This window comes from Somniosus microcephalus, chromosome 9 (assembly GCF_052327205.1).
Source record: "Somniosus microcephalus isolate GS21.2 chromosome 9, FLI_Smic_1.0, whole genome shotgun sequence".
Taxonomy (NCBI): Eukaryota; Metazoa; Chordata; class Chondrichthyes; order Squaliformes; family Somniosidae; genus Somniosus; species Somniosus microcephalus.
Genome location: NC_140995.1, coordinates 108,209,380 through 108,221,848, shown reverse-complemented (window position 1 = coordinate 108,221,848; position 12,469 = coordinate 108,209,380). Strand labels below are relative to the sequence as shown.

The 12,469-nt window shown below is 48.0% G+C and overlaps 1 protein-coding gene across 3 annotated transcripts in view; it reads right to left on the bottom strand.

Annotated features, from left to right (window-relative positions):
* mpv17 (mitochondrial inner membrane protein MPV17) overlaps positions 1–12,469 on the bottom strand; it is a 122,165-nt gene that overhangs the window by 7,492 nt on the left and 102,204 nt on the right. For all 3 annotated transcript variants that reach the window (XM_085996971.1, XM_085996973.1, XM_085996972.1), the window contains exon 7: positions 10,000–10,052. In XM_085996971.1, coding sequence (XP_085853097.1) covers positions 10,000–10,052 — 53 coding nt within the window. The remainder of the gene's footprint in view (positions 1–9,999; positions 10,053–12,469) is intronic.

Genomic DNA, 12,469 nt, shown 5'->3' with positions numbered 1-12,469 from the left:
TGCAAGTCGCCCTGAACCCTCAATGCAACTTCCATTTCCCAGAACACACAGGCCAGAACTTCAACTGTTTGCCATCACTTTCCTTTTGTTTAATCTCATCACAAAAGGATGACAATTGAAAATATACAACAGAACAAAACACCCAAGTAACTACCCTTGTGACTATTTGTGTGTCAACTTCCTCTTACGCATGCTTCTATGTGGTACTTCCCCTGTGGCTTCAGCGCATGTTGAGGCACTTTGATACTGCGCCTGCTCAGACGCCTTTGGCGGGTATCCTCTGGGTATGGAAGCCTGGGAGGGTTCCTCCACAGTCTGCTATTCCTGCGGCTGTGCAGGGGCTGAGACAGCCATCTCAGTCGGGTGAGGACTCTGACCGAGGACTCCGCAGTGACATGGTCGTGTGAGTGCTTAGAAAGGAGCCCACACTTCCTTGTTGTCGACCACCAACATCCCTCTCATGGGTCACCCACACTTCACTGCTAGCAAGTGGCTGGAGAGCACCTTGCTGCACATCAGTGGGGCCATGAGGACCCGTCTCTGTACTGACAATCCTCATAACGGGGACGTCCATGCTGGAGGCCGCACTCACCCTCAATCGATGCCCATCTATCCTCCATAGCAGACCATCTATTTTGAAGAGTCACCATGTTCTCGTGTGTCTGGCGACTTATATCCTCCATGGAGGTTGCCACCCTCTCCATGGCAGCATGTTCATGCGCCGTTGCCTCCACAAAGGCAGTGCTCAGGTTGGAGATGAACTCCTCCATTCTCTCCACACTCGCAGTTACCCTGCAGGCAAACCGTGTCAGAGACTCCTGCACTTGTTCTTGGAGTTCCAGCACCGCTCTGTTTCTGGATAGCCCCAAAGGCACAGTGTCTACATGCAGCTGAGCAAAGCTAGGAGCGTCCTGCGACCTCCAACGAGGACTCTCCACTGCTGTGGCTATCTCCACCATCTGCTGATGCTCATTTGTGAGTTGCGATACACCAGGTGACAACACTACTCTAAATCGCGAAGGTCCCCCGAGGTGCACATATCTGCGCTGGTGCTGGGTGCGCTGAGTCCTGGTGACGCTGCTCCCTCAGAGGCTGGAGGTTCCTCTGAGGAGTCATCCGGCTCTTCCTCCTGGACAGTGGGGAGGGGGGGCTCTCGATGGTCCTGTGGGAGAGTAAAGGCATGAGCTAGACATCTGATTTTTAGGTAGCAGACACATCCAATTATGCAGATGATCCAAAGTCAATCTCTATGAACATCATGGCCTAGAAATTCAGTATAGCCATGTTTGGGGCGCTACAGCCGGGCGTTCGCTAAATTTTGCGCCCGGCGCAACTTAGCACCACCTTCGCAGATATTCAGTTGCATCGCCCCAAGAGGTTGCTGCTGCGCTAAAGCAGGCGATGCACGACTATCATAAGGCGCTAAGCCGGCGAGCCGGGGCGCTACCACAGAGGGCGGGCGCAGCGCAGGTGCGGCGAGTTGCTGATTGAAGGCAGACACGCTGGCGCCGGTCAGCTCTTAAAAGGGGGAGGGTGGATTTGTTTGGCTGCCACGCCCTGCATACTGTAGCCCTGAATATAGCTGCTTCAACAGGTCAATGCCCACGACTATGGAGAAGGCCAGGGAGCGAGCGCAGTGCTTCAGCGAGGGTGCCCTGAAGGTACTGGTTGGCACAGTGGAGCGCAGGCGCCTTGTCCTCTTCCCTGATAGTGGCAGGGGGCCGCTGCCCAACGAGTATCGAAAAGCCTGGAGGGAGGTGGCAAACAGGGTGACCTCCAACAGCGTGGTTGGCAGGACTCCTGTGCAATGCAGAAAAAAGTTCAACGACCTCACTCGGGTGTCAGGGCGAGTACCCTTTCCAGTATCCTCCTCATCCCTGCATGTGCACCTCACTTTATGGTCAAAGGGACCTGAAAGCCCCAATGCCCAGCCTTCATCCAGCAGCTATGGGACTGTCATGAAAATCACTTGCATTCAGGACTTTACACACCGTCAGGGCTATTCCACCATGGGAGGCAGTGCAGGCAAGATAAGGGCTTCACACTGTCAGGGCTATTCCACCATGGGAGGCAGTGCAGGCAAGATCAGGGCTTGACACTGTACTTAGAGGCCGTCCTTTTTCTTGCAGGGCAAGCTGGCCCACAACCGAAGGCAGCACCAACAGACCTCAAACAGCTCAGCGACCTGGAGCAGCGTGAAGTGCATTATGGCAGGCCGGCTGATTGGCCCCGTCGTCAATGGAGATGCCGACCCTGTTCTGGGCTCCAATGGTAAGGGCATCACCTTTTTGACCTCTCTCTTTCCACTTGCGCTTCACACCAGCATCCTTTGCCACTATCGAACCAACGCAGTGCATAGCAGCACTCATGCCTCCCTCGCTGCCGCCCTGTCCTCACTCTAAAGCAACTCTTGTGCCTCCCTGCTTTCAGATGCTGAATCGCCAGGTGAGGAGGCGGGCCCTCAAGCTGGCACTGTGTCTGATTCGGAAATCGAGGAGGAGGAAGGGGAAGCCGGCCCATCAGTGACACCCTCAGCCAAGGCAGCCCATGGCCATGATGGGGACAAGTCTTCCCTGGATGGGAGCAGGGGGGGGAAGGGTCTGAGGAGAGTGAAGCTCCGGGGCCCAGCGGGCTGCAGCAACGCGGGAGGGGTGGGGAAGCTCGGCGGCCTTCTCCCCGGAGGGTGAGTGCAGCCTCCAGTCCTGCTACGGTGAGCGCAGAGGAGGTGCAGCTTCTTGCTGAAATGGGCGCCCAGGCTGAGCGCAGGCACACTGAGCTCATGGTGGCAGTGGCAAGGATGCCTGACTCCATAGAGTCACTGGCAAGGAGTGTACAGGAATTTGGGGCTGCACAGGCCAGGAGTCTGCAGGACTTTGCGGCAGCACAGGCTAGGAGTCAGCAGGACTTTGCTGCATCACAGGCGGCTTCCAGCCAAGTGCTCAGTCGTGCCATGCATTCACTGGCTGGTGTGATGCAGACACAGACCAGGGCCACACGGGCACTAACTGCTGCCACCCTCGCTGGTTCGGCCAGGCATCGCCAGGGCACTCGCTGCGCCGCAGCAGCCCAGCAGTTTGTGCTTCAGCAGATTGCTGCGCATGCTGCAGTGCTGGCCCGTGCGAGTGCATCAGCCGACCAGGGAGTGCCTGTGCTCGGTCAGGTTGGCAGCATTCCTGCAGCCAACACGGTCACTCCTCCACTGCCACCACTCATAGGACAGACTGCAGAGTTGGAGCAGTCAGCAGCCGGCCCCTCCAGGCCCAGAGCTGGTTCAGGCCGACCCCCAAGGGCATCTGCTGTCTCACCATCTGACCCTCCGCAGCCTTCCCCCAGCCTTGCTGCAGCCACTGGGGTCCCATTGAGGAGGAGCTGCAGGGCGGGAAGGGGCCACTCGCGGAAGCGAGACGGATCACCCTCGCAAGGGAAAAAGTAGGTGTGGCCACAAGATTTTTTAATATGAGGCAGAGGTTTTTTTTTTTTTTTTTTTTTATATATGAAGGCCGAGACTGCTGTGTTCTTTTATATATGAAGGTCGAGACTGCTGTGTTCTTTTATATAAGGCCGAGACTGTTGTGTTTGTTTTTTTTTATAAAGGCTGAGGATCATGATCATTTTTGTTTAACTGCTTTTTGCATTTTCTGAAGGTTGTGAGAGCCAGTTATGTCTCTGACTGTTTTTGGGGGGGTTTCTCTGAATTCGTTTGTCTTGCGGGAAGGGCACAGAGTTTGCACAGTAAAAAATGTTCTTTAATCGCATTGTCCATGTTTGCTTTTGGAAGTATTTGTTGCCTTGACCGGCTGAGGGCTTGCGGAGCGGCTACATTCATCTTCTTTCATTGGCACAAGCCATTCCGAGAGGGGGCCTAGAACAGAGTTGCAATAAGCCGCCGACGGACTGCCCTTGCACTTTGTGCCTCCCTCCAGTGTTGGTGCCCCGCCTCCTCCTCCTCTGGTGGTCCACCAATGTCTGCTGACAGTAGCCGAGTCCTGCGGATAGCCAGGTTGTGCAGCATGCAGTACACTACAACGAAATGGGAGACTCACTCAGGCGAGTACTGTAGGGCTCCCCCGGAACGATCCAGACAGCGGAACCATTGCTTGAGCACGCCGATTGTGTGCTCAATGATGTTCCTGGTTGCTTGATGGCTGTCATTGTATTGCTCTTCAGGAGGGGTGCTGGGCGCACGGAGCGGGGTCATCAGCCAGGTGCACAAAGGATAGCCTTTGTCCCCGAGAAGCCATCCTCGTGGGTGAGCCTGGGCTTCGAAAATGTCTGCCACAGAAGTCTGGCGCAGGATGAAGGCATCGTGGTTGCTGCCTGGAAAGCGGGCATTGACAGCTAGTATGAGCTGCCTGTGGTCACACACCAACTGCACGTTGAGCGAATGGTATCCCTTCCGGTTGCGGTAATCCTTGGCATTCTGTAGAGGTGCCCGCAAAGCCACATGCGTGCAGTCAATGGCGCCCTGCACCATGGGGATGCCTGCTAATGCTGCAAATCCCATTGCACGCTCTTGTTGCTTGTCCAGGGTCATGGGGAAGGCGATGAACTGACGTCTCCTTCTGAAAAGGGCATTGGTCACCTGGCGGATGCAGCAATGTACCGCGAACTGGGATATGTTGGCAATGTCCCCAGTAGTGGATTGGAAGGAGCCTGTGGCATAGAAGTTGAGAGCCACCGTCACCTTCACTGCCACCGACAGACGTCCTGCTCCTCAACTGTGGCTGCAGATCTCTGCGAAGCAGGTGGCAGATCTCAGTGACCACCTCCCTTCTGAAATCGCAGCCTCCGAACACACTGCTCCTCAGACATGTTCAGATATGAGAACTGCTGGCGGTATACCCTGGGTGGGTAAGGCCTCCTGTGCCGACGCCTGTTGGGCCTTCTCCGTCTGGCCATGACTGGCACTCTCTCACAGCGTCTGAGCCCTTTGAATGCAATGCAGTAAGCCAACGTTTCCACCCATTGCAGCCCCCATTATATGTTTCGAATCAAGGCTATGGCACTGAAAGTTAAATCCAAGTGCAAAGCTCTGGCCTGAAGCCAGAAGTACCTGTGCGAGCGTTGAGTCAAACCAGAAAGCGCTCTCCCTTTGTCTCTCTCCAAATACCTGTCTCTCACAAAGGAGTGGAACAAAATGGCTGCCACTTATACTGCAGGAGGAGTCCCCTTTAATTAGCGCGCCCCGCAGCGACTGGGAACCGTTCCCCTCTACCAGTCGCTGGGGGCGCCAGGCGCACATAAGGGCGGCGCCACTGAAGTTCCGGTTCGGGGCGCACCAAGGGCGTTGCACCATGAAATGACGTCAGGATCTGCGCGCGCGGCTGAGCGGGCACTGCGGTTTTGCGCCGCCGCTAAATCTTAAGTGAAGTTCGCGAGAGGCGCAGATCGCGCCGCGCCCGGGCGCTAGCCGCTTTGCGCCCCACTTCTCCTCCTCCTCTTAAGGCGCTAGCGGCTGGCGCTAACAACTGAATTTCTAGGCCCATATGTCATTGCAGTCAATCATCATGAAATATAAATGCGAGGGTTGAAAATCTATTGTGTCACCACCTTCGTCTAGTGTGCCATCTCTCCGTTCTCCACTTCCAGCTCCTCGCCACCTCCCACGATCTCGTGTGCAGCCTCCTCAGCACTTGTCAATGTCGCTAGAGATGCTGTGCTTCCTCCTGTCTTTGCTCTCTCCCTCTTACTGTGGGCTATCTTTTCCTGCAAGGAAGGACACAAGTGGAGTATCAGCGAGAGTAATGGAGTGACTGTGAAGAATCCATAACATTGAACCTTAGAGGGAGACAAAGATAGAGTGAGGTTCCAAGAGGAAGCTGCCTCCCTATGCATTGTTAGTTGTTGTCATTGCGTAACAGTGAGAGCGAGTGTGAAGGGTGCATAGTAGGATGGTAAAGTGATTCAGTGCAGAGAAAGAGATGGATGGGTAAGGGTGCAAGGGAAGTAAGGGTAAGGTGGGATGTGAAGGAGGAGGCTTACAAAGCAGAGTTCTGGTGATGAGAAGAAAAGGGAAGCAGATTGAAGGTAAGTGTGATGTGATACTCACTTTTGATGATCGCAGAAGATCATTATACCGGCACTGGACCCAGGTGCGTGAACATATGGACCTTGCGCTGACCTCCTCAACAATGTGCAGCCAGGCTGCCTTTGTTTGCTGAGGAGGCTTCCTCCGGCCATCGGGAGGGAACAGAATCTCCCTGTGCCCTCTTACTCCCTCCACAAGAGCATGGAGGGAGTCCTCATTAAACCGTGAAGCAGCCTTGGCTGTTGCAGCGCTCATTGTAGCCTGGACCCATTCAAACACAAGCAGAAACGAGAAATGAAAGGCTGAAACTGCATGGGCCCCTTAAAACGTCATCAGAGGCAATTAACGGATACGATTCCACTCATTGGACCGGGCAGCGTGCACAACGGGACTTAATAGGCCACTTAAATTAAAATCTCAATTCGGGAGCGGCTGAAACCGGCAGCGGGATCGGAACCCGCCCACCAGGCAACCCGACTCCAACCCGCCTCCTCTACTAAATTCGCGGACTGTGTCTCAGTAAGGATTCTTCAATCTGATTGGTTAAGGAGCCACACCGTTGCTTGACCTGTTCACACAGGTCCCAGATCCCCTGTAGAGGGCGCCACGCTGTTTTGGATTTCTAATCACTGCAAGTTCCAGTGCAAAAGCCCATTGAAAGTCTGTGGGCACGTGTAAGTGTAATGAACGGCTTGCGACGTTCGCTCGCTGTTGACCGCAAAATCCGGGCCACTGTGCCAGTGTAATTTATAACTGCAAAAGCAATTATTTCCTTCTATGGGAGCGAGGAAGGACAACGTAAACTGGTTTCTTTGTGTGCCCTTCACTTAGAATTGTACACATATTATAGATCGGACAGATGGGCCGAGTGCCAAAATGCAGAATCGCAGCAGTCGTGGATAAAGGTTCAATTTCCTGTGCCAACGAGTTTTTGATTTCATGGGTGTTGTGTGTAACAAGCAGAACAAGATGTCACTTCCCACGAGTGCTGTCCCCAGGCTGTTCTTGTACATCTCCCAGTGGCTGGTCCATGGTGGGACCAGGGGAGTCATGGCCTTCCAAAACAGCGCGGCGCCCTCTACAGGGCATGTGGGACCCACATGAACAGGGCAAGCAACGGTGTGTCTCCTTAACCAATCAGATTGAAGAATCCTTACTGAGACACTTTGTGCTGTCCACCCACAAACTTAATGTGTGGGCAGAGGTGGAACAAAGAAAACAAAAACTTTTTTAAAAAGTACCATCCAGTAAGTGACACCATACAAAAAACAATTCTATGATTAATTAATCTTGCAACTATGAACATTTTATTAAACTAATTCATTGCACATTGCTCCCAACCCAATCTGCATTCAGTTTATGGATATTTTGAGATGCGTTAAAATTACAGAAATACTTTCACATTACATTTTGTATATTTTATGAATTTCTTTCACTTGTCGCCTAGAACAGCTACTGAAATCTTCAAAATTTATACAGCTTTTGCCAGCTAAAGGGAAAGATATATTAATCAGGGTGCTAGGTTAACTTTATTATATAATAATCATTAGGGTCTCACTTTAATAATTCATCACACACAATCAGTTTGACCAATTCTGAACATCATACCACTGAAGACAAACAAGACCTTTAGATGCAATATACTGTAGTTAGAGAACTAGAACAATTTCTTCTAATGTGAACTGTTGAGGACATTAATATTTTTCCAGTTCAATGTGAACGATTGATCTTCAGCATTACAGGATGCAACTTCAAGATTAAAAAACCTTTCACATGTATAATGCCAAAGGAGGCAAACTAGTAGAATCAATGATCTGTTTGATGGAGAGATTCTCCTCAGGGACTTTTAAAAAATCAAACACCAATTGTAATCTTTTTATTGTGTTCTCTCAATTTCAGTTGATTTTTAAAAGCAAGCAACAAGCAACACTGTGAAATCTCCACAGTATTACAGACACAAACTTTTTAACACTAAACGAACATTGCAAATATCTCTGGAGATATGAGAGTCTAACTTTTCTTTCAGTGTCTTGCTGCACTGTGCTGATTAGACAAGTTAAAGAAAAACCTGGCTATTATTACAAATAATTTTAGTGATCTTGAGGAATACTCCAGGGAAGGCTCAAAATTTTTGTGCGTCTTATGCCATGTATTTTCTGGTTCCTACTGTAAAGAAAGTTAATTTGGGTTGAGGTTTTCATACCCAGGAATGACTATTCTATATCAGTGCAGCTACAATTAACAAGTGGTTCTACAGAAATTCCTGTAGACAGACATCTATCTGGGTTGATAGCATTTTCCCCGTGCTTCAATGAGTTTTTGTTTAAAGAGAAATTTCTAGTAGTTTATGCCATGGAAACTGTTTGGGGGGGGCGGGGGCAGAGTTCTGGTGAGGTGGGATTTCTGCCAACTATCTGTGCCCGGCTGTCTGATTACCACCTGAAAATTGAGCAGATTGTGGACAATCCTGGTGGTTATAAACTCAGTGAAAGACAATGGGTCAGGTATTCCGACCCCTACGAGGTGTGTCCGCACCCGTAGGGGCCTCACAAGTGCCGGTTTCAGGCATGCGAAGCGCATGCGCCAAAACCCGGCACTTCCGATCCGTCAAGAATTCTCTCGACAGATCATCCACCTGCCCGGGAGAAGGCCCTCCGCGGGCAGAGAGTTCCGCTTTCTGCACAACTTCCGCCCACTGAAAACCTTTAAAAATCTTACGCCTGGTAAAAGGTGTTTATTTTTAGCCCCATAAAAAACTTTACTTTTTTCAGAAAATTAAATTTTTATTTAAAATATTTAATTTAATAATGTAATTTTAAATACTTGATTTAAATTTTTTTAAATTTAATGTTTAACTGTTTAAGTGATCCCCATTCATAGTTTTGACAGATCTATGTGTAGAAACCTGTCAAAAGTGTGAATTGGAATTCCCTTTGATTGGTTCCCCATGGCCCACGTGATCCCAAGGATGATTGCGAACTGCATGCGCCCCTAGGATACCTGGGCCTCTGCACATTTTGTAGAGCAGAGGCCCAGGATCGGAAGTCTCGGGACCCACGGAACCAGCAGGTAAATGCGTATATTTTTTTCCGATCGGAAAATCCGGCCCAATACAAATCAAGGCAGTAACAGCCAAGGGTTTCATTTTATATTATATTATTAGGAATCTTTAGAATTCTCCAGCCCAGAGGGCTGTGGATGCTCAGTTGATGAGTATATTCAAGACTGAGATCAAGAGATTTTTGGGCACTAAGGGAATCAAGGGATATGGGGTTAGGGCAGGAAAGTGGAGTTGATGTAGAAGTTCAGCCATGATTTTATTGAATGGCGGAGCAGACTCAATGGGGCCATATGGACGACTCCTGCTCCTATTTCTTATGTTCTTAATCAATTTTACATCAAAGCAAACTAATGTTTCATGTCGAGAATGCTACATGCGTAAAGCCCACCCAAATAAAATGAACTTTCCGTGTTGATGGGTTGAGCGCTGATAGGAAATCTGCATTTAAAAGGGAGTTACAATACTCTACTGGATTTTTTGGAGCCTGCAGGATGATTTTTGCACGGGCATTTATTTATTCAACTGTATTTTTCTTGTGTTTGTGCCACAGGTTTTGGCACTGCCACTTTCAGCTGGTGCAACTTACATTTGGACCATGGCTATCCCTAGGGAAAGACTTTTCTATTTGTTACTTGGGGGAAGGAAGGGGAGGAGCAAAGGACGGATGCCAGGCAGGGGAGGTTGCACCAGAGGTACAGTCCACACCCGCCCTTGCCCTAGAACCCCGATATACAGGCAGAGTGCACTTTTCCATTTAAAGTACAGCTGCAGGAGTTTCAAACCTACAGCAGCACAGGAAATCCTGCCTGACAACCAGTCAGCTCCCAGCAAAAGGCATCCTTCACACCGGGAGCTCACTCGGACCAGAATATTAATACCATCACTTGACTTGACCTTTTTTTTTTTTTACCTGTGTACTAGTGGTATGAAGTAGAAATTTAGCATTTGTACAGCAGGCCAGATCTTTAAAAGAAAAGAAAAAGTTAGTTTTACAACTTTTAAAAAGGTAACAAGATTAGATTTTTTACTTGCATAACTGAAAACAAAATCATGTGGATGCCTTCTACTGTGGAAATTATCAGCATCAAAAATGATTATACAGTATTATATAGAATTTACAGCACAGAAACAGGCCATTCGGCCCAATTGGTCTACGCCAGCGTTTATCGTTCACACGAGCCTCTACTTCATCTAACCCCATCAGCATATCCTTTGAATCCTTTCGTCCTCATGCTTATCTAGCTTCCCCTTAAATGCATTTATGGTATTCACCTCAACTACGTCTTGTGGCAATGAGTTCCATATTCTAACCACTCTTTGGGTAAAGAGGTTTCTCCTGAATTCGCTATTGCATTTATTGGTCACTATCTTATATTTATGGCCCCTAGTTTTGGTCTCCCCCGTAAGTGGAAATATCTCCTCTACGTCTACCCTATCAAACCCCTTCAAAATTTTAAAGGCCTCTATTGCGTCACCCCTCAACTGTCTCTTTTCTAGAGAAAAGAACCAGCCTGTTCAGCCTTTCCTGATAAGTGTAACCTCTCAGTTCTAGTATCTTCCTTGTAAATCATTTTTGCACCTCCAAAGCATTTTTATAATTTGGTGGCCTAACCAAGATACAAATCTAACAAAACTTTTCTGCTTTTCAATTCTATTCTTCGAGAAATGAACCCCATGCATGACTGTATGATTATACAATATTTTGCCTCAACTGTAATAGTTTCACAGTAGAGATAAGCTAGTTGACCATCTTAACAGTATGAACAGCCTTACAATTGGATTTTATTGGAAAATATATATTTAGATGTAGTACAGGAAACTTTTTTATCCGGCACCGACGGGACCGGCGTGGTGCCGATTGATCAGAAAGTCAAATCAAATCAAATCAACTTTTATTGTCATTGTTAGTGCACAAGTGCAGTACAACGAAATGTAGGCTTGCGGCTCCCGAGTGTACACAATTTGGATTAGGACACTTAAACATTCAACATACATTTATACATTTGGCTTGCAGTATATTAGCATAAATATGACCATAAATATGACCATAATTACAGAGAGGTATACTTACTAAGGTACGAGAGCCCCGTACACAGCCACAGATCCAGGCGTCCTTGTTGCATGGCAACAGGTGCAGGAACCCTGGTTACACGGCCACAGATCCAGGGACCCTAGTTACATGGCCACTAATATGAAGTAAAACTTACCTGACCCTACTCCTGAATTTTGCCGGTTAAGAGAGATTTCCGGTTATTTAGGTGCCGGTAAAAAGAGAGTTTCTTGTAATGAGTTTCAATTCTATACTGGGCTTGGGTTTGTAAGTGTAAAATTGCCTTAATTTGGCACTCATTGATAATCTCACTCAAAAGTCCACAGGATGGCTTGTGTGGAAAATGGACAGATGTCAGACAGATGCAATGGGCTGGTGCTGTACTGATGGAGCCGAGGTACATTGCCTGGGTAGAGTAATTTGTTCTGTGTCTACCCTCATACACCTACTCTGGGAGTGTTTGATGTTAACAATGGATTGCTAGGTACAAAACAAAAATGAAAGAAACAATGGTAACTCAGGGTTGTGTTACGGCCAGAGGAGGGCGTGATTTCATCACACTGATTTGCCAATGTCAGCTAATGGCCACCAACAGAACAAAAATTGTCACCTAAAAAAAGTCCAAATCCAGTTTTAAACAAAGTATAGCACAGATCAAAGCACTGGGCAGGGCCTCCTCTACAGCTGTACACATATTATCTGCAAAATAAGTTATGATTTAGATGAAGATTTCTGAAAAAAGTAGGATCTTCTCCATTTATTTTCAATACCTGCACTATATATTGAGGTTTTTCATACTGTAAAGGAGACAGCATAATAAAATGACATGCATGACAACATAATTGTATCAACATTTTTCTCAAACTTCAGTTAAAGAGGAAAATATTAACAGTTCAATAATGTTCTATAGCTTTGAAAAAAACTTGGCTTCAGCCTGTGCAAGACTGGGAAATAAACATAGCTATAATATTTTAAGGAGATATAAAGAAAGAAAAAAGAGGAACCTTATAACTTAAGGAAAATATTACAGCCATATAAAGGACAGTTTTCGTCAATGGTGGTGCTCAGACAGAGTCTGTCTGGATCTCGGATTTGTTACCATACTAGGAGTACATTATATACCACCGACAAGCGGGAAAGAATTGAGGATGAGGTCTGTACGCAATTTACAGAGGTTTGCAGTGGTAACAGTATTATAATGGGAGACTTTAATTATAACATAGACTGGAAGAAGATACATGTTGTGGTCAAAATGGAAAGGGGTTCTTCGAATGCGTCCAGGACAGGTTCCTTAATCACCAGACTGCATGTCCACCAAGGAAAGATGCAG